General features: G+C 49.1%; 1 protein-coding gene across 2 annotated transcripts; it reads right to left on the reverse strand.

Annotated features, from left to right (window-relative positions):
- Positions 1 to 670: 670 nt before the first annotated feature.
- LOC120589466 (UL16-binding protein 1-like) lies at positions 671 to 18,813 on the reverse strand. Of its 2 annotated transcripts, none has more exons than XM_039846995.1 (6): positions 18,392 to 18,813; positions 14,187 to 14,441; positions 13,679 to 13,951; positions 12,914 to 13,052; positions 12,225 to 12,413; positions 671 to 1,178 (listed from the first exon to the last, which is right to left on the reverse strand). In XM_039846995.1, the coding sequence occupies exons 1-6, from the start codon at positions 18,456 to 18,458 to the stop codon at positions 1,118 to 1,120; spliced, it is 984 nt and encodes a 327-aa protein (XP_039702929.1). In that variant the 5' UTR covers positions 18,459 to 18,813; the 3' UTR covers positions 671 to 1,117. The 2 variants fall into 2 exon arrangements, with proteins under 2 accessions (XP_039702929.1, XP_039702928.1); XM_039846994.1 differs by lacking the exon at positions 671 to 1,178 and adding an exon at positions 11,211 to 11,722 and having other exon boundaries at positions 18,392 to 18,810.
- Between the last annotated feature and the right edge of the window lie 2,628 nt (positions 18,814 to 21,441).

Below are 21,441 nucleotides of genomic sequence, written 5' to 3' on the forward strand. Positions count from 1 at the left end.
TGTCGAGACGCGGTGGATCAGATGTGAGAGCAGTGACTCCATCCGTGCTCCTGCTAACGATGAAGAGAACTGGTGCTCCACTTCCTGTCCCCGCTTCTTACAGAGACACTGACATTTTCTCAAGGTCACAGGTGTGTACGCGGGTCCCCTTGCTATGTTGCCTGATCTGGATGATTTGGGACACGTTCAATCTTTTCACAGGCTTAGTCGCCATCTGTGGACAGCTTGAAGCATTTGCCCAAATTTAGGAGAAGTAGCCTTATCCTTACTTGTTTGTAGAAGTTCATTATATACTTTGATACGGATGTTTGGACCATAGGGGAATAAAACAACTTTTAGAAGTCATGATGTGTCTGCTGTGAAGACCAAATTCTAAATGAAGCAGGTGAGTCTGGCGGGGGCTCACAGTAAAGCTGCTGCTGGGGGTGTGGGAACAGGGCAAAGTCAGAAAGATTCTCATTGCCTAAGAGCCAGAATATCGGTTTGCATCCAAGTATCAGGATAATGTTTGAGACCAACACATGATGCATGTTAACTTAAGAGTGGTCCACAAATTCTCTTTTTCCACAGGAAACCTTGTAGAATCACTGGTACTATTTACTCTACCACATGGAGAAATAGTGAAAAGCCATAAATTCTCTACTGGATTATAAAACAAAACTCCAAGTCATTAAGTTTCTTAGACTATACAGGTGTTTATTTAAACATTATAGGGTAATAAGTTACTAAAAACACATTAAAAATGTAATTTTGTTCTGCATAAATGTAATGAGTTTGTTTAAGAGGACACAAGAAGAATTCCTGAGGTTTCGTATTTTTTGGGCAATGTAATTTATAAGAGCACATCATGATGCAGAAATGTATCTGATTTTCCAGAATCAAGGGAGAAGATGGAAAATGTTTTCTTCCCAAGGTTCCTTATTCAAGCAATTAAAGTTTCACTGTAGGAATTTCATTCTTGAGCACCAAGAGAAAGTGGCTTAATATGTTTAAAAAAAAAATGCACCGCATAAGACAATCAGCAAATGCAACAAAGTACATGAGATGTTACATCGACTGTATCATCCTGATTTGATGATGGCCTATAAATGAACTTCGGGTCATCGAAGACAGCCAATCACAAATCAGAATCACTGAGAGAGACGCAGGAGACTGGGCTTCCTGTCTGCGTCGCCGGCCTGCAGGAAAGAACAAGCGTTGGTCCCAGTGGCTGAGGAAATCCTGGGTCAGTTCCCTGGGGCTACTGCACACAGTCACTCCCCACTTTGGGCTCTGCCCTCACGAAGGTCACGTATTTCGCTGCACCTGCCACCTCTGCCCTGGGACCAGCGGCCTCTACCCACCTCCTCCCCACTTAGGCACCTAAAGAGTCAGCCCCAGGCCCTGCTACAGACCTTTTCGGCTCAGGACTAAAGCTAGTAGTGAATCAATCTGCTCCCTTCACTCAGGCCTTGATTCTTCCAGTGATGGATGGGAGAGCCTAAAGGACAAGGTGGGAGATCTGATAGGTAAGGGGCCAGCATCCTGACACCTCTAGCCTGGGGTGATTCTTCTCACCCGGCTTCTTAGCTGGCAGCACACGTAGCTGTCACTATGCCGATCCCACCCTGCCCCATCCATTCCTGGTCCAGCTCAGCTGTGAGCATCAAGAGCAGCTCAGCTCAACCTGTCTCCCTACTCATCTCTGCTCAAGGCAGAGCCTCTCAGTGGATCTCTCTCTCCAGTCTGCTGGAAGCAGGCTGTCACGTGATTTGTACCTGTGCTCAGCCAGGGATACCAAGTGTTCAATGAGAACTGGCCTCCTTCTAACTCTCATGTCCATTCCCTACTGTTTACCTTCTATCTTACATCCTGTCCATGACTCTGCTTTCTGTGGGAACACGGCCCTAACTCCAGGCTTTTGAGTTGGGTCTGCAAGGCCTTCCACCCCCCATCCTGGGATTAGACCCAGGCCTCTCTCCTCTTAGTCCCCTGGATGAGTCCGCTTCCCCTGAACACATCACACGGAGCCACCATGCAGCTCTCCCCTGAATGTGAATACCCCCATACCGTGTGTGCCTGCTGTCCCCACACCACACACACTGGGCCCAAACAGACTCTCCAGACACAGAATCTGAGTCAGGACTGAAATGGCTAAAGGCCGTGAGCCTTGCTGTGGGCCCCTCCCCCTTCCTATTGGCATTGACAGTGAGGAGATATCAGAACTCAGGGCTGAGCTTGTCCACGTTATGCTGTCACAGGATGTGACGTATCTTTGGCGTGGTCTCATTTCCATGTCGAGAAGGTTCAGCAGGGGTTTAGGTGTTGGGCAGAAAATTCATCTTTCCCTGTTCTCACTCCAGGCCATTACCTCTCCACTTCCCCCTAAATTCTGTCTCAGTACCTGTTACTGCAAAGGACTCAGCCTGTGATTCCAAACATAATCAAGCAGGTGGGGACCACAAGGAGAGTCCAAATGGTGGATGTGACGGTCGTGGCCTTGGAATGGGCTGTGGCTGAGGCCGTGGTTGGTGGGTCTGCGATGGAAACACAAGAGTGACCGCCATTATCCATGCCCCCAACCTAAGGAGATGCCTCCCCGCTCCCGCTGCCCAGCTAAGCCTACGATGCAGATGGTGCCTCGTCTGCAAATGGCCGCTGCTGGGACAGGTCCTGAGGTAGACAGAAAGAGAAGGGATATGTCCTGTCCTCCAGGGGCTCCCACAGCTAATGGGGGAAGCAAGGGTCCCAGTGTAACCAATCGCTGCTGCCATGACGGAAGAGGAGGTGACACGTGACGAGGCAGGTAGAGAAGTCCTCTCAGGAGCTGACGTTGGGAGTGGTTCGAAGAACCTCCAGAAGTAGACCAAGTGAGACCAAGAAAAAGAAAAGTGATGCTAAGAAGAAGGAACGTCACAAAAAAACACTTCTGGAAGCAGAATGCGGCCCTCCTGTTGGAGTCAGCAAGAAATCCACGGTGAATGGTCTGAAGGCCTGTGCAGTGGGGACGGGATGTAAGAAGTAAGGAGGAAAAGGAAGGATGGTAGGACACGCCTGTGTCCATTATTCTCCCAAGGAGAACTCACTGCGGATGGATCAATGACCACACACACACGCACACGCACACGCGCACACACACACACACACACACAAGCACTGTGGGGTAGGTCAGTTTCATTTCAAGACCTACTGCTCAGTTACCTGTTGTATTCAACTCTTCATCCTGATGATTCCTCATTTTCTCATACCACCTCTTACACATTTCAGTTGGGTTCTTAAGAAGGAAACCAATCACATCTTTGTCATTGTTCAATGCGTTGTTTAACAGCGCACCTTCAGGACTCAACACTGTCCGGTTTCCGTTCTTTGAGTCAAAATGGAGAGCTTTACTTCCACTGATGTAGAAGTCCCAGGATCCATAGGCATGTCCATTGCCTTCCCGCTGACATGTCATCTCGCCCTTCAGGGTGTGAAGATCTGCCCCACAACACACACAGGAAAGAGGTCAGCCCTGGATCTTTACAATGCTTTGTCCCCAGCTGGGAGCCAGCCCTCTGTACCCTCCTTTTTACCTGATCTTTCTCTGTCCTCTGTTTTCCCCTAGCTGCTGGGACTCTTGGCTGGGACCGACTTCCAATATTTTCATAAGCTCAAGCTCCCCATCCCTGCAACACCCTTTCTACTTCTGCCGTGGGCCGTTCAAACTTACTGCTGGTTGGAGAATATTCACCTGTCATGTCAAGCAGTATCTTTTTCAATTCTTCAGTCAGCGTTTTCGGACTTTCTTCCTCTCCGTTACAGGTCTCTGTGGCTTGACTCGTCGTCGACAGAATGTAACAATTGCACTTGGCTTTCTGACTGCAGGCATACTGAAGAAATGCCTTTCCATTGACCTGGACTCCAAATTCACACCACGTGTACTCATAAGTAGAAATGGTGAAGTTATAGCAAACGGAGGGAGCATCTGTGAAGGAAAATGCAAGAGACAACTGGACTTGGAAGACATGACACACAGACACTTCTCCCCATCTCTGTGATAGCAAGAGATTCCCTCTGATGGCTGAACTGGCAGAGCAAGGACTGACCCTGCCCGGCCCCTCCGTACTCCAGTGGAAGGCTAGTGTCCCTCCCTTGCTTGAGAAGGACCAGGAGGCCTCTGCCTGGCAAGAAACCACACATATGTCCCCTCCATCCACCAGGCCAGTGTATAACATCGGCAGTCCATAAGCAATGCAGGGATGTACCAGGCTGGCTGAGGGAAGAAACGGTCTAGGTGCCGGGGGAGTGTCAAACAATGTCCCGAGCCCTGCAGGGAGCTGGTAGAGAGTGTACTGGCTGCTTCCGAGAAAGCTGGGTGACGGTGGGCGTGGGGTGACAGACAGCCCAACACTTGAGTAGACAGTACGTGTCTCGGGATTTAGCACAGCCCTGGGAGACGGTGCTCACCTACTACTCGAATGGGTTTTGGGAATCAGAAAAGGAAATAGGAGAGAAAAATCAGTCACTTCCAAGGCAGACAGCACAGGGAGGGATTAAAAGGCTCTACAAAATACAAAAGTCAGAACACACAGAAGATGTCCACCGACTGAGCTCCATGGGAAGGTCCGCAGGACTCTGTGTTCATCAAACTTATGAAGAATGCACGGTGATGATGGGGTTCAAGTTAGGACACCCTAAAGCATGTTACTTTGGTATATTATTTCCAATTGAAGTTACTGTAGAAACAGCAGTGGAAGAAGTACTCTCTGATATACCTTTGTCCCCCTGAAAGCAGGGAATAAATCTCCCATGTGAAAGGTGCCCTCCCTTCACCAGGAGGTACAGAGACATCCTGACACCAGAGCTGGGGGATCCAGGGCCCAGGAGGCGGTATGAACAAGCCTGGCCACTTCCTTACTCATTTACTGCCTCGAGCCCAATCCCGTATTCTTGTCAATTCTTCACAAATTTATTGTTTGTCTAAAAGGTAAAAAACTGCCTCCTTTGTCACTTCAGAGAGGATCATATTTCTATAAATGTACCAAATTAAAATTTCCTTTTTCCTGTTAATCTGTCTCATGTTAGTTATTAAACCAGTCAAAAAGAATCTACAAGGGGTGAGGAAATAATGTTCCTCCCCAAGAGCATCGTCAGGAAGCTTGGTGGTGACTGTCTCTGACAGCCGGGCTCGGCAGTAGGAGATGGTGTTCCAGAAATGGGCTCCCAGTACTAAAGGGGATGAAAAATCCTGAAATAATCCATTGAGGTACAGGCACTCACGTGTCATCAGTAGGGACTGTGTAATTATTGAAATGAGAGAAATGGGCAATGGCAGCTTAGGGCCTGGCCCCCAGAGAGCCGCTTTTTTGGCTGATTCAACACAGTGATCCTAAAGGCCAAGTGGACGGACAGCCAACCCACAGACTGATGGATTTAAAGAATAAAAACAAACAAAGATAAAACACAAAGATGGATGACTAAAGGCTAAAAGCTGCCTCCCAACAAGAAGACCAAATCCTTTGCTCCGTTTCCAGAACTGAGCCACTTCTCAGACCTGGAGCCCAGTACTAGAAGGAGAGGCCAGGTTCCAATGAGGAGGGACCTTTCAAGTTGACAGCAAGTTCAATGATTCCTGCCAGCCTTCCCCAGAGAGCCACGTGCCATCGATGCGGGTAAGGGGGCACGGGGAGCAGAAACCACCCAGACGTTCGCCTGGGACCTAGTGTGGGACGGCATCATCCCCAGAGATCGGAAGCATCACCGTGGGCCCCTGGTGCTGAAGTGGTGCCTAATAAGCAGACACCTGCCCCAGGGCCTGCTCACGGCACTGTCATTTGGATCTGGAAACAACACAGTGGACATTTCACATTCCCCGGGTTTGTAACGGAAACACTAAATCTTTGTAGTTATCGAATTACTTGCAAGTCGAGGCCTACCAGAGTAGGCAAATTTACCATCTTCTCAAACTGTCATTTCTTTCCTCTAATTAGAATGTTAAAACGGTATCTAATCCTGGATGAAATGACCCAATGAGTTTCAACCTTAAAACGTCTCTGAAGACGCAGGGGTGTGATCCCTGTCCTACCTCTATTTAATTGCCAGCCATGTCCAAACACTTACTATAAATGGGTATATATTAAATATTTCAAGACTTTTTATTCCTGTTACAGATCCAGGGATTGTGGAATGACTGCTGAGTGGATCTGTGGACCCATACCGCCTTTGAGCGGGACCTGGGACATGTGTCTGTTTATCGCCTGGCCCCACCCCCAGGCGCCACTTCAAGAACAGGGCACACGATGATGCTTCGGATCACTGGGTAGATGTAAACTGACTCACTAGATCCATCCGAATGTCAGGGTAGTTTCTGCTTGCCCATGTGCACTTACAGGCAATGGCCACATGGCTCTTTGGGAAAGGCCGAAGGACTTTTGCACTCGCCACTTTGTTGGAAGGTCCGTCCTCATGAAAACCTGGCCTCTCCTTGTACTCGTTCCAAGTCTGAAAAGCATCTCAGTTCTGGAAACTGGACACTGAATCCAGTCTGTTGTTGGGAGGCCACTCTCAGCCTCTTGATCATCCACTTTCGTGTTTTGCCCTTGCTTGTTTTTATGCCTTGAGTTCAACAGTAAGCATCCAGGTCGGCTGCCCATCCCTTTTGCCTGACGGTCACCGTGGGCTTGGGAGCGGGAGTCATGGCTCTCTGGGGAGGTCCTGCTGGATTTCTGACCTTCCTCATCATGTTGATCATCGTATCTGCTTTGCTCCTGACAGAGAGCACTTCCACTTGGCCTCCAGGATTTTGACATTTTCCATCCCCATTACTACAGGAAGCCAGCTCGAGTCAGTCCTTGCTCTGTCAGCCCATCCGTCGGGACAATTCTCTGCTGTCAAGATAGGGCAAACGGGGTGCTTTGGGTCCTCTTCTGCGCATCCGAACCCCCATCTACATTTCTGATTTACAAATGCTCCTTCTCTCTGCTGTAACTTCACTATCACTCCTAAGCTCAGTGCTAGGCGACCATGGTGTGCCCCTCAAGGTCAAGTCGATGGAAACACATTTCATTACAGTCACTTTGGTAGCACGAAGGTCTAACTCCTTGGTCCTCTGGGGATGAAGGTGAATGACCCAAAGACTGAGAGACACCGACAGAAACTCTGAAAAAGCTCATGGAAGAGCTCGACATGAAATTCTTTGACATTAAACCAGAGATTGTCAAAACCAGTTCTAAGTTTAAAAAGGCCAAGGCAGAACATTTGTTGTAGGCTTCGGGAGCAATATATGAAAATAGCCGGGCTGGTCCCAGGATGTCACTCACCCCAGTTCCCGGGGGACCCCAGCCCAAAGCACCGTGCCTGGTACTGTGCTCACATGTGGCAGCTCCTCTGTCCTGCCAGCTCCCACCTTTTCCTCCAGGAAGCCTTTCTGGAATAAACAGGACCCACCATGAATTTGAAATGGCTTCTATGGGGTCTTCCCATGCTGTCGAAAGCCCTGTGTGTTCACCTAGATCTGCATTTGTAACTAGCGGTCACTGAAATCCTCTGTCAGATGAATCCTCCTCGTCACAGTATGTGCACGCAGGGGTCCATCAGAGTATTTTACTACCTCAGACAGTTAAAGCCGAGACAGAACTAAGGATGCAGGAGATGGAGGGCACGGGCGTGCAGACCCCTCCCTCGGCAGCCAGGCCCTTCAGGGGACGTCCCCAGGGCCTCACCTGCATTTTTCCCTCACAGAGGCTCACTCTCTTTGCCTCAACCTCACGGCCAAATTGCAGTCCAGACCTGGACAGCCCTGGTGTGAAGTTCAGGGATAAGTGGAGAAAAAGCTTTTCCTTCAGTGTGATAGTGATGACAACAAGGTCCAAACTGCAGTTCACCTGCAGAAGAAGGAAGACACCACCGACGTGCGGGCAGAATTGAACCAAACTCTAGGAGACGTGGGGCAAGATCTTGACATGCAGGCACAGGGCTCTGACATTAACCCCTGGTGGAAGGTGACTGGGAAGAACTGAAGTGCCCCGACCCAGCAGGCTGAGGTTAGGCGGTATTGCATTTCCGGTAGCAGATGGGATTGGGGAGCACGAGGAAGGCAGAAAGCAGGGTTCAGAAGCTCAGCGTCAAGGGTGAAGATGAGAGGAGGCTGGGCCTCCACGAACGCTTGGGGGTTGGGAGATGGCCAGCTTCTTTCTGGCTACCTGAGCCTACTGCTGAAGGGCCACCGACATTCAACAATGTGCAAGAGCCTAACGTTGAAGCACGCGGTCGAACAATTTCTGGACCCGCTAAAAAGCAAAAAGTGTGATCGATAATCGGGAGGAAAAGGAATCCATAGAAACCGACTCAAGTGAACCAGAGCACATGCAAAAGAAGGAAATTAGACCTCTTGACACCTATAAGGGAGGAAAAATAATTTCTCTCTCCGCTTCTGAGTTTTTGGCTGAGACCCTTCTGAGACAAGACAGAGTAACAAACCAAAAAAGAAACAGAAGTTTATGGACATGAGGACCCCGTGTACCAAGGGAAAAGCAAGCAACTTGTGAGGTAGCTTAGAATCCAGACTGAAATCTGATTTTAACAGGGAAAGGTGAGGCCGCGGGTGGGGGTGTGGTTGTGGGAGGCTGTCGTCCTCTTTAGGAGATAAATGATTTTTAGGAACGATAAATGTGTCCTTAGGATAATAGACCACATGTAAAAATTAACTCAAAACGGATCATACATATACAATGTCTATAAAATACAACTATGAAAGAATGAAAAATAACATAGGAATAAATCTTGCCGAACTTCTTTGGCAAAACGTGCTTAAATACACCAATAGCACAAATGACAAAGTGAAGAGTAAATTAATTTGCCTTCTTTAAAATGTAAAATGCTTCTGCTTCAAAGGAAATCATTCAGAAAAGGAAAAGACACCCTACAGAATGAGAAAAATATTTTCCAGTCGTATCTCTGGAAAGGGGCTGATATCCAGAATATATACACAACTCTGACACTCAGTAACATCCTGACAAATGACTCACTTTAAAAAAATAGACATTTTATCAAAGAAGAATACAAATGGCCATCAAGCACACGAAAAGAGGCTCACATCATCGGCCATCAGGGAGATGTAGATCAAAACCACAAAGAGACACCACCTCACAACACGAGAATGGCGATCACCAAAAAGACACAGTTACCAAGTCGGGAGGATGTGGGGAGATGGGAAGCCTCCTTATGGCTGGGGCTGAGTGTGTGCAGAGGGAGAGTCAGTGTGGGTGACCGTGTGAAGTGAGGGGTACCTGTGTGCTGGGGAGGACCTGTGTGTCTCTGACTGCGGAGGCTCCATAATGAAAAGTGGGGACATTATGGAGGAGCTGCAGGTACGGAATGTGGTCAGGGAGGTGTGGGTGGGGACTTGTCCAGGCCTTGATCACAGAGCTGTGGCCGATGTCAATGGTGCCACCGGCACCATCCATGCCCAACGGGGCTGGGCTGGGTCTTGCAACTCGGACACTTTGCCCAGAGACTCTAAGCAATTCCAGTCCCCTCAGCCCCGAGCCCAGGCCCAGACCAGACAGCTGAGTCCACACTTTGCCTCCTCCTCTCCCCCAGGCTGGGGTGGGGGGCGTTTCTGAGGGCCTTTCCTGGCGCCTCTCCTGGGAGCATCTCCTCTCGGATCACTTCTGAGTCCAGCTTCCAAACCTACCAAAGACATTCTTTGGGGGACAAAATGAACATGTTTGACATATTCGTGGGCCCTTTGGATGCAGGAAGTCTATGGACTCGTGTGGAGAATCCTGGGCTGTTTCGGGACGCAGGTTACTCTGGCGAGATGCTGGCTCTAGGACTTATTAAAAACATACTTATCGATGTATAATTCAAATAGCAGTGACATATAATTCAAAGGCAGTAATATAAAGGATGTTTTGCAGTCATTGAGGCTGCATAGGGAATCTTAGTCATTCAGAGATCTCACACGTACATCATGTCACATTTTGGAAAGCAGGACTCTATTCGATTTTTGCTATAACATTTGCAAGAATATTTAAAGTTTTGATTTGGAAAATGTATGGCTATGACATAAAATATTGATCAAGCTAGAGACTTAAGATTATTGTTCTTTATGTACCTTAACTCTATGTATATTTTGCCTCACTAAAAAAATAAAACAAGCAAAATGATATTTGATTACATGTAAATTATGTTTATGATAAATCATGTCTGTGTGTGTATATATATATATACATATTATATATATATAATATGTATGTATTATATATATATAAATAAATAAATAAATAAATGAGCAAATAAATAAATAAATAAATAAATATATATATAAGGTTTAAACAGTTTTCATCTGGAATTTTGGTGGTTTCATTTTGATAGTTTATTATTTGGCCTGAAGTAGGAAGTAATAGAAATCTATTAACTCCCCTGAAAAGCACATTCTACTTTAGTAGGATATCCTATTGTTCACTTTTTGCTGTGACACAAAACACTGGAATAAACAACCAAATGCCTACACGCTTTCTGGCCCATGTTTGCCAGCCTGGGACGAACACTGGGACTTCGTGGAGTAGGAAGGACCCTCACCCCCGGTCGGGACGTGGTGGGGAAGTGAGAGCAGTGACTCCATCCGTGCTCCTGCTAACGATGAAGAGAACTGGTGCTCCACTTCCTGTCCCCGCTTACAGAGACACTGACATTTTCTCAAGGTCACAGGTGTGTCCACGGGTCCCCTTGCTATGTTGCCTGATCTTGATGATTTGGGACACGTTCAATCTTTTCACAGGCTTACTCACCATCTGTGGACAGCTTGAAGCATTTGCCCAAATTTAGGAGAAGTAGCCTTATCCTTACTTGTTTGTAGGAGTTCATTATATATTTTGATACGGATGTTTGGCCCATAGGGGAATAAAACAACTTTTAGGAGTCGTGATGTGTCTGCTGTGAAGACCAAATTCTAAATGAAGCAGGTGAGTCTGGCGGGGGCTCACAGTAAAGCTGCTGCTGGGAGTGTGGGAACAGGGCAAGGTCAGAAAGATTCTCAATGCCTAAGAGTCAGAATATCGGTTTGCATCCAAGTATCAGGATAATGTTTAAGACCAACATATGATGCATGTTAACTTAAGAGTGATCCACAAATTCTCCTTCTCCACAGGAAACATTGTAGAATCACTGGTACTATTTACTCTACCACATGGAGAAATAGTGAAAAGCCATAAATTCTCTACTGGATTATAAAACAAAACTCCAAGTCATTAAGTTTCTTAGACTATACAGGTGTTTATTTAAACATTATAGGGTAATAAGTTACTAAAAACACATTAAAAATGTAATTTTGTTCTGCATAAATGTAATGAGTTTGTTTAAGAGGACACAAGAAGAATTCCTGAGGTTTCGTATTTTTTGGGCAATGTAATTTATAAGAGCACATCATGATGCAGAAATGTATCTGATTTTCCAGAATCAAGGGAGAAGATGGAAAATGTTTTCTTGCTAAGTTTTCTTATTCAAGCAATTAAAGTTTCACTGTAGGAATTTCATTCCTCAGCACCAAGAGGAAGTGACTTAATATGTTAAAAAAAAAAAAAAAGGCACCACACAAAGCAATCAGCAAATGCAACAAAGGACACGAGATGTTGCATCTACTGTATCATCCTGATGTGTTGATGGCCTATAAATGAAGAGCGGGTCATCCAAGGCCGCCAATGCAAAATCAGAGTCGCTAGGACAGACACAGGAGACTGGGCTTCCTGGGTGTGTTGCCGGCCTGAAGGAAAGAACAAGCGTTGGTCCCAGTGGCTGAGGAAATCCTGGGTCAGTTCCCCTGGGGCTACTGCACACAGTCACTCCTCATGTTGGGCTCTGCCCTGACGACGGTCATGAATTTCCTTGCACCTGCCACCTATGCCCTAGGACCAGCAGCCTCTACCCACCTCCTCCCCACTTAGGCACCTAAAGAGTCAGCCCCAGGCCCTGCTACAGACCTTTTCGGCTCAGGACTAAAGCTAGTAGTGATTCAATATGCTCCCTTCAATCGCCTCTTGATTCTCCCTGTGATGGGAGGGCCTAAAGGACAAGGTGGTAGTTCTGATGGGGAACGGGGCCTTCATTTTGACACCTCTATCCTGGGGTGATTCTTCTCACCCGGCTTCTTAGCTGGCAGCACACGTAGCTGTCACTATGCCGGTCCCACCCTGCCCCATCCATTCCTGGTCCAGCTCTGCTGTGAGCATCAACGGCAGCTCAGCCACACCCGTCTCCCTACTCACCTCTGCTCAAGGCAGAGCCCCTCAGTGGATCTCTGTCTCCAGTCTGCTGGAAGCTGGCTGTCAGGTGATTGGCTGCCCGAGAGCTCACCAGGAATCTCAGGTGTCCGGAGAATACTGGCCTCCTCATCTTGTCCTACACAGCCCCCACTGGGTGGCTTCTTCCTTGCTCGTTGTCCGCAAAGCCGCTTTCTGAGAGAGCACAACCCAGACTCCAGGCTTTTGAGTTGGGTCTGCAAGGCCTTCCACCCCCCGTCCCGGGATTAGACCCAGGCCTCTCTCCTCTCAGTTCCCTGGATGAGTCCCTTTCCCCTGGACACATCACACGGAGCCACCATGCAGCTCTCACACGAATGTGAATACCCCCATGCCGTGTGTGCCTGCTGTCCCCACACCACACACACTGGGCCCAAACAGACTCTCCCAAACACAGAATCTGAATCAGGACTGAAATGGCGAAAGGCCTTGAGCCTAGGTGGGGACCCTCCCCCTCCCCACAGAGAGGAGATCTCAGAACTCAGTGCTGAGCTTGTCCAAGTGATGCTCTCAGGGGATATGAGGTCTGATCTGGTCTCATCTGCACAATGAGAAGGTTCAGCAAGGGGGCAGGTGTTGGGCTCGGAATTCACTGTTCCCGGTCCTCACTCCAGGCCATCTGCCCCTCATTTCACACTCAATTCTGCCCTCAGTACCTGTATCTGTAAAAGCCAAAGATTCCGAGGCCGAAAACAATAGAAGGGACGATTACACAGATGAAGATTGTCGTCTTGGATAGGTTTGTGGCAGGAGACCTGGTCGGTGGCTCTGTGGTTCGTTTTGAGGTCACTGGGTCTGCAATGGAAACAGGAGAGTGACAGCCTTGTCCAGACCCCTGATCTGAGGACGTGTCTCCTCAGCTCTGCTGCACCCGCTAATCCTAAAACACAGACGGTTTCGGTCCCTCTACCTGTGGCAGCTGCAGGGACACATGCTGGGGTTGGAACAGAGAAAGGAGATGGTCCCTGTCCCCTTGGGCTCATGCAGCTAATGGGGGAAAGAAGGGATACAATATGACCCGTCACTCCTGTAGCGACAGAAGAGGAGGTGGTAGAAACGTCCTCTCAATAGTTGTCCTTTCACGCGCTATTGACGATTCTAGGAATAGACCAGATGAGACGAAAAAGAAAAGCGATGTTAAGAAGAGGGAAAGGTCTGGAAAGAGAATGCTGCCCTCATGTTTGGGGTCAGCAAGAAATCCAGGGGGAGTGGTCCGAAGGCCTGTGCAGTGGGGACAAGATGTAGGAGGTGAGGAGGGGAAGGAAGGATGGTAGGACACGCCTGTGGCCATTATTCTCCCAGGAAGAACTCACTGCGGATGGATCAATGACGACACACACACACACACACACACACACACACGCACACACGCACACGCACGCGCACTGTGGGGTAGGTCAATGTCATGTCAAGAGATCTACCTGTTGTGTTCAACGCATTATCCTTCTGATTCCTCATTTTCTTAGGCCAACTCACACACATTTCATCTGAGTTTTTCTTCAGGAACTCATACACCTCTTTCTCTTTGTTCAATGTGTTTAACTGCTCGCCTTCAGGACTCAACACTGTCTGGTTTCCGTTCTTTGAGTCAAAAAGGAGAGCTTTATTTCCATTGAGGTAGAAGTACCAGATTCCATAGGCAGGTCCATTAGCTTCCCACTGACATGTCATCTCGCCCTTCAGGGTGTGAAGATCTGCCCCACAACACACACAGGAAAGAGGTCAGCCCTAGTTCTTTACAGATGCTTTGTCCCCAGCTGGGAGCCAGCCCTCTGTACCCTCCTTTTTACCTAATCTTTCCCTATCCTCTGGGTTTTCCCCTAGCTGCTGGGACACTTGGCTGGGACCAACTTCCAATATTTTCATAAATTCAAGCTCCCAATCCCTACAACACCCTTTCTACTTCTGCCCGGGGCCGTTCAAACTTACTGTTGGTTCTAGAATTCTTTGGTTTCATTTCAGGCAGTATCATTTTGAATTTTTCCATCATATCTTTCAGAGTTTCTTTCTCTACACTACAGGTCTTTGTGACATTCCCCATTGTCGACAGAAACTGACAATCACATTCGGCTTTATGACTACAGGTATAACGCAGAAATGTGCTTCCATTGACCTGGCCTCCAAATTCACACCACGTGTACTCATAAGTAGTAATGGTGAAGTTATAGCAAACAGAGGAAGCACCTGTAAAGGAAAAATGCAAGTGACAATCAGAGTTGGAAGACATGACACACGGGCACCTCTCCCCATCTCTGTAATAGCAAGAGATTCCCTCTGATGGCTGAGCTGGCAGAGCGAGGACTGACCCTGCCCGGCCCCTCCGTACTCCAGTGGAAGGCTAGTGTCCCTCCCTTGCTTGAGGTGGACCAGGAGGCCTCTGCCTGGCAAGAAACCACACATATGTCCCCTCCGTCCACCAGGCCAATGTACGGCATCGGCAGTCCATAAGCAATGCAGGGATGTACCAGGCTGGCTGAGGGAAGAAACGGTCTAAGTGCCGGGGGAGTGTCAAACAATGTCCCGAGCTCTGCCGGGAGCTGGTAGAGAGTGTACTGGCTGCTTCCGAGAAAGCTGGGTGACGGTGGGCGTGGGGTGACAGACAGCCCAACACTTGAGAAGGTACAGTTGACAGTATGTGTCTCGGGATTTAGCACAGCCCTGGGAGATGGTGCTCACCTACTACTAGAATGGGTTTTGGGAATCTGAGAAAAGAATTGACTACATCGCCTGGGAGAGAAAAATCAGTCACTTCCAAGGCAGACACACAGGGAGGGATTAAAAGGCTCCACAAAATACAAAAGTCAGAACACACAGAAAATGTCCACCGACTGAGCTCCATGGGAAGGTCCGTAGGACTCTGTGTTCATCAAACATATGAAGATTGAACGGTGATGATGGGGTTCAAGTTAGGACACCCTAAAGCATGTTACTTTGGTATATTATTTCCAATTGAAGTTACTGTAGAAACAGCAGTGGAAGAAGTACTCTCTGATATACCTTTGTCCCCCCGAACGCAGAAAATAAATCTCCCATGTGAAAGGTGCCCTCCCTTCACCAGGAGGTAGAGACATCCTGACACCAGAGCTGGGGAATCCAGGGCCCAGGAGGCTGTATGAACAAGCCTGGCCACTTCTTTACTAATTTACTGCCTCAAGGCCAATCCTGTATTCTTGTCAATTCTTCACAAATTCATTGTTTGTGTAAAAGGTAAAAAACTGCCTCCTTTGGTCACTTCAGAGAGGATCATATTTCTATGAATGTACCAAATTAAAATTTCCTTTTTCCTGTTAATCTGTCTCATGTTGATTACTATACCAGTCAAAAAGAATGTACAAGGGGTGAGGAAATAATGTTCCTCCCCAAGAGCATCGTCAGGAAGCTTGGTGGTGACTGTCTCCGACAGCCGGGCTCGACAGTAGGAGATGGTGTTCCAGAAATGGGCTCCCAGTACTAAAGGGGATGAAAAATCCTGAAAAAATACATTGAGGTACAGGCACTCACGTGTCATCAGTAAGGACTGTGCAATTATTGAAATGATCAGAAATGGCAATGGCAGCCTAGGGCCTGGCCCACAGAGAGCTGATCCTTTGGCTCACAGAAGACAGAGATACTAAAGGCCAAGTGGACAGACAGCCAACCCACAGACTGCTGGATTTAAAGAATAAAAACAAAGATAAAACACAAAGATGGATGACTAAAAGGCTAAAAGCTGCCTCCCAACAAGAAGACCGAATCTTTTGCTCCGTTTCCAGAACTGAGCCACTTCTCAGACCTGGAGCCCAGTACTAGAAGGAGAGGCCAGGTTCCAACGAGGAGGGACCTTTCAAGTTGACAGCAAGTTCGATGATTCCTGCCAGCCTTCCCCAGAGAGCCACGTGCCATCGATGCGGGTAAGGGGGCACGGGGAGCAGAAATCACCCAGACGTTCACCTGGGACCTAGTGAGAAGGCATCATCCCCAGAGATCGGAAGCATCACCGTGGGTCCTTGTTACTGAAGTGGTGCCTAATAAGCGGACACCTGCCCCAGGGCCTGCTCACAGCACTGTCATTTGGATCTGGAACCAACACAGTGGACATTTCACATTCCCCAAATATGTAATGGAAACACAAAATGTTTGTAGTTATCGAATTTCTTGCAGGTTCCCCATTCATTTGCACGTTGTCCGAGGCCTAGCAGAGTAGGCAAATTTAATTACGATCTTCTCAAACTGTCGTTTCTTTTTTCTAAATAGAATGTTAAAACGGTATCTCATCCGGGATGAAATGATCCAGATGAGTTTCAACCTTAAAACGTCTCTGAAGACGCAGGAGTGTGATCCCTGTCCTACCTCTATTTAATTGCCAGCCGTGTCCAAACACTCGCTATAAATGAATATATATTAAATATTTCAGACTTGGCGAGGCACAGGTCTCTGTTGCGATGACTCAGCCCTGCTGCTGTGGAACGAAGGCCGTGTACACAATACATGGATGGAGAAAGGAGGCTGGACCTTGTTCTTGGGCCACAAGACCCAGCAGCCCCGGGGTACGAGAGGTACCTGTAGTCGGACTAGGTGCTATGGGGACTTCGTGGCATTTCTACTGGAGAATCACATCACAGACTCCTAGTGCTAGGAGGCAAGGCCCTGCCGCTTGGAACAGGAACATCCACGCCATTTATAAAGGCTCCTCGTAAAGCACTGGGACCTGTAGATTGAGGCCTCTGGTTATGGGCTAACCCAGTGCCCATCACAGGAGTCATTAAGTCAGACAGGCCCAGTGATCATGAGATACAAGTGATTCTTTGGGCACTGAAATGAGCAGGGGCACAAGGAACAAAACAGATGCAGAAGCGGGTGGCCCTGATTCTGACACGAGAAAAGTTGCACCGGCACGACCCTCACCTCACACCTATGGCTTCATGCAGTGACTCACGGTCCCGTTAGATCAAGGAATCCAGTCTAGAGAAAAGAGGAGGCAGTTTCCTGCACCTGTGGGACACACGTCCTCTCACATGCTCTGCACCCAGAAGCCACAGGCAAAAAAAGCCTACTTTTGGCTCTTCAAGACACCCAGCAAGCTCTCTGGGAGATGATTTCCCAGGGGAGGGGGCACTCGTATCTGGGACACCCTATATGCACTAATGTGGGGTCAAGGAACCAGGACAGTGACCAGATCTGATTCCCCATTCATTTCTACGCTGTCCTTGGCTGCTTTCACACTAGAAGCTGACGGTGCGTGGTGCATCAGAGACAGGCACTAAGTGGCCTGTGAAGATCATAACACCCACTACATGCCCTTTGCTGCTGTGTCCTGAATGACCTCCTCCTCAGTAGGTGGAAAATGTGGGTTTGGACCGAAGAGTAGAGAAGAGTGCCCTCCCTTCCCTGGGTTCTAGGGTCCTATTTGGAAACTGCTTCCTGTCCCTCTGACTGTGGACCTGACACTGCTGGGTGTCCTCAGCCAAGGGTCATAAAGTGCCACTAGGGGGAGGAAGTGACTAGGGTCTTCACACTCGGGAGCACTGGAGTTCTTGGATCCCCATAGAACTATGGAATAAGGTGGCAGGAGCTGTGGTGGGACAAGTGAGACCACAGCTTCACTGGGAAGGAAGCGAGCTCATGGGTGGTTTGCGGGCAGAACTCGCTGAGAAGTTCAAGGGCGCAGCGCAGGGTCAGTGGGGGGAGAAGTCCTGTGATGAGAGTAGGGACATAGGGTTGTTCTTGGGTCGCGATCCTGCAAAAGCCCCCATGTCCTGACGCCCGGGGTCCCTGGGCTGCGGCTCCTGCCTCCCCAGAAGCGCACGTGCACGGAAAGGGTGGGGGTGCTTCGGAAGAATGTGCTGCCGCTCCTCCTGCCCTCCCCTTTGCTCCACCCCGCTTCCCAATTTGCCCAAATGCACTTATTCTCCATCTCAGTCGGTCTCTCGCCTGACTTCTTGCCTGAAGGGCGACAACCAGTCCCGGAGGTCGCCAAAGTGGAAAGGAGCCCCCAGAAAGGATTGAGGAGGGGGCGGCCGCGCCACCCGATGGAAAGGTTCGCCAACCCGGTGGGAAAGCAGTCCCTGTGCCCCGTCCTAATGCCCCGACCCCTTTCCTGCCGCCTTCTTGCCCCTGCGTCCCACCGCCCCACTTCCTGTTACTTCGCAACTCACCGGGGCGCGCCCAGGGACAGTTCGACAGCAGGAGCAGGAGCAGGAGAAGACTCCACTTTGGCGCCATGGCCACGAGCGGCCGGCAGGGCGACGACCGCGGCAGGGAGTTTTATCCGAGCGGAGAGCTGGGAAAGCGTCCGGGGTGTTTCCACCTTCCTCCCTCTTCTGGCAAAAGCGACTTGGGTGAAAAAGGATTTTTGCCTAGCGGTCCCCGGCAAGAGAGAAAGGTGCGTGGCTGAGGCTGAAGTCCCAGCGCCTGAAAAATGCCGGTTAATGGTGGCCGAGCAGGCGCATCCGGCCGAAGCCGATGCAAGGTGCGAGCCCTCGTCGGAGAGCTGCCCCGACTGCGGCCTCCGACCCGAAGGCTCCTAACCCCCTAGGCTCCTGGCTGTGCCCAGCCCTCCAGCGGCTTCCGTCCTGAACCGCACCGGTTCTTGAATTGGCAAGAACACTTTATAGAGTCATGGGGGCGGGAGTGGGAGGAGCGGGGCGGGGCATGGAAGACCCGGCAGCTGGGAGCGGGCAGACCCGGGGCCCTAGGGAAGAACTGGGGCCCACGGGAAACTCGAGCCCTGTGTCGACGGAGAAGAGTGTCCTTGTCAAGAAAGATTTCAAATATATGACAAAGTTAAAGTGAAAAGGGAAGTTTTACTGAAGAGGGTAACACTCCATAGACAGAGGGTGGTTTCCTCTCAGAGGCAAAGAGAGACTCAGAGAGACTCAGAGGGAAGAGACAATCCAGACAGATGAGGACAGCGGCAGAGACAGAGTGAGGCACTGAGGGGAGCCCCAGAGCGTTCAGTTTATAGATCATTCTTTAGTTCCTGTGAGTTAGAGTTTGAAGACTTTGTTTACCCGTTTGCCTTTGATTTGGACCAACTGTGAAGAAGGGTGAGAGTGTGTGGCCTGAAAGACCAGATGGCAATTTGCAGCCTCTGATCCAAAGGTTCTGCATGGTTTTAACCACTGGAATGATTTTATTTTGGGTAGGGAGCCACTTAAAGACTGTCCTTTTCCTGCTTTCCCTTCATGTGTGGGAAATGGGTTGTTAGCAATCCCAGCAGAAACCTTTCCTTCTTGTGCAGATTTTCTCCTGGTCTGGCTATAGGGCCTGATCAGCTTCCTGCAGTCTCCGAATTTAGCTTGACTTAACATTTTAGTTTTCTTGCCTTCCCCCTACATTACCCCACACCCCCACACACCACAGCAGGGACAACCGGTCCCACCTGCGATCCCACAGCTCCCGCCCCTCACTCAGTCCTGCTCCAAGCCTGCCACCACGCTGGGCTCAATGCCCACCCTAGGCTCTCACTAAACCCCTACCGACCCTCCTGGCTCACTGCTCCCCTAAGATCCCTTGAGCCCCCGTTGCACCAAGTCCTACCACAGGTACCTCTAGTATCATAGATGCTGCGGAGTCATAGGGCCCTAGTGGCAGGTCCAGCCACATTCATTCTCTCATGTATCACCTGTAACATCTTTCCGGCTACAACAGCCGAGTTGAGTAGTTGCAAAGAGACTTATGGTCTGTGTAGCCTAAAATATGTAGTAACTAGTCATTTACAGAAAGTCTTCAGACTGGACTCTTATTCAATGACTATAGGACACGGATCACGCTCTGCCTCCTTATGGATCTTAAGATTGGCGCTCATCTCTCTCCCTTTATCCGAGATTAAACACTGTTTTAACATTCTATTGAGAGAAATGGGGAGACAGTTTGAGAAGATGATTCTTGAATTTCCCGACTATGGTAGGCCTCGGCCCACAAGTCGTTCGATAACTACGAAGACTTTTTATTCCTGTTACAGATCCAGGGATTGTGGAATGACTGCTGAGTGGATCTGTGGACCCATATCGCCTTTCAGCGGGACCTGGGACAGGTGTCTGTTTATCGCCTGGCCCCACCCCCAGGCGCCACTTCAAGAACAGGGCACATGATGATCCTTCAGATCACTGGGTAGATGTAAACTGACTCACAAGATTTATCTGAATGTCAGGGTAGTTTCTGCTTGCCCATGTGCACTCACTGAAGGCAATGGCCACATGGCTCTTTGGGAAAGGCCGGAAGGACTTTTGCACTCGCCACTTTGTTGGAAGGTCCGTCCTCATCAAAATGTGGCCTCTCCTTATACTCGTTCCAAGTCTGAAAAGCATCTCAGTTCTGGAAACTGGACACAGAATCCAGTCTGTTGTTGGGAGGCCACTCTCAGCCTCTTGATCATCCACTTTCGTGTTTTGCCCTTGCTTGTTTTTATGCCTTGAGTTCAACAGTAAGCATCCAGGTCGGCTGCCCATCCCTTGTGCCTGACGGTCACCGTGGGCTTGGGAGCGGGAGTCATGGCTCTCTAGGGAGGTCCTGCTGGATTTCTGACCTTCCTCATCATGTTGATCATCGTATCTGCTTTGCTCCTGACAGAGAGCACTTCCACTTGGCCTCCAGGATTTTGACATTTTCCATCCGCATTACTACAGGAAGCCCGTTTGAGAATCACGAAACCCTAACACTCTTCCTGACCTTCAGCAAGTCATCACTGGGCTTTCTGGGAATTCTGGTGCTCCTCCGATACGTGCTCTCCTCAAAGAAAATCTGAAGTTTATCTTCACACTTTCCCAGGAAGCATGTTTCACTGGACGCTGAGTGGATCTGTGGACCTATACCGCCTTTGAGCGGGACCTGGGACAGGTTTCAGTTCATTTCTGCATTTTCGGTCTACCTACCCTGGCGTATTCACTTCTCTGAGCCCTTTGATCCCTGCCTCCACTACATGCCTGAGAAGTTCTGCCTTTTCTATTTCATGCCTTTTTCTCAAGCTTGCAAGTTCTATCCTAGGAGGAGGTTGGCACCATCTCCTGGGACTATGTGAAATCCTGTCACCCATAATTGTCAAGTCTGCCTTCTCCTTTTTGGGGTTGTATTCACATCCAACCACTCCCCACCCCCACAAGCACTGTGATTTAGCTTCCTCAGGAGCTGCCCCCTCCTAGTCTACCATCCCCCCACAGGACACCAGGATTACTTCTGACGTCCTCTGGCTTCTAGATCTTTTCCT

Source organism: Pteropus medius, unplaced genomic scaffold (assembly GCF_902729225.1).
Source record: "Pteropus medius unplaced genomic scaffold, Ma_sr-lr_union100, whole genome shotgun sequence".
NCBI classification, from domain to species: Eukaryota; Metazoa; Chordata; class Mammalia; order Chiroptera; family Pteropodidae; genus Pteropus; species Pteropus medius.

Bases quoted from the DNA above. Each gene is read 5' to 3' on its own strand.
- LOC120589466 (XM_039846994.1), bottom strand. From the start codon at position 18,458: ATGGCGCCAAAGTGGAGTCTTCTCCTGCTCCTGCTCCTGCTGTCGAAC. The intron at 13,053-13,678 runs GTAGATCTCTTG...TTTCCATTGCAG, and splicing joins TAATGCGTTGAACACAACAG to ACCCAGTGACCTCAAAACGA. The intron at 12,414-12,913 runs GTACTGAGGGCA...GTGCTCTCTCAG, and splicing joins TTTGGCTTTTACAGATACAG to AAAGCGGCTTTGCGGACAAC.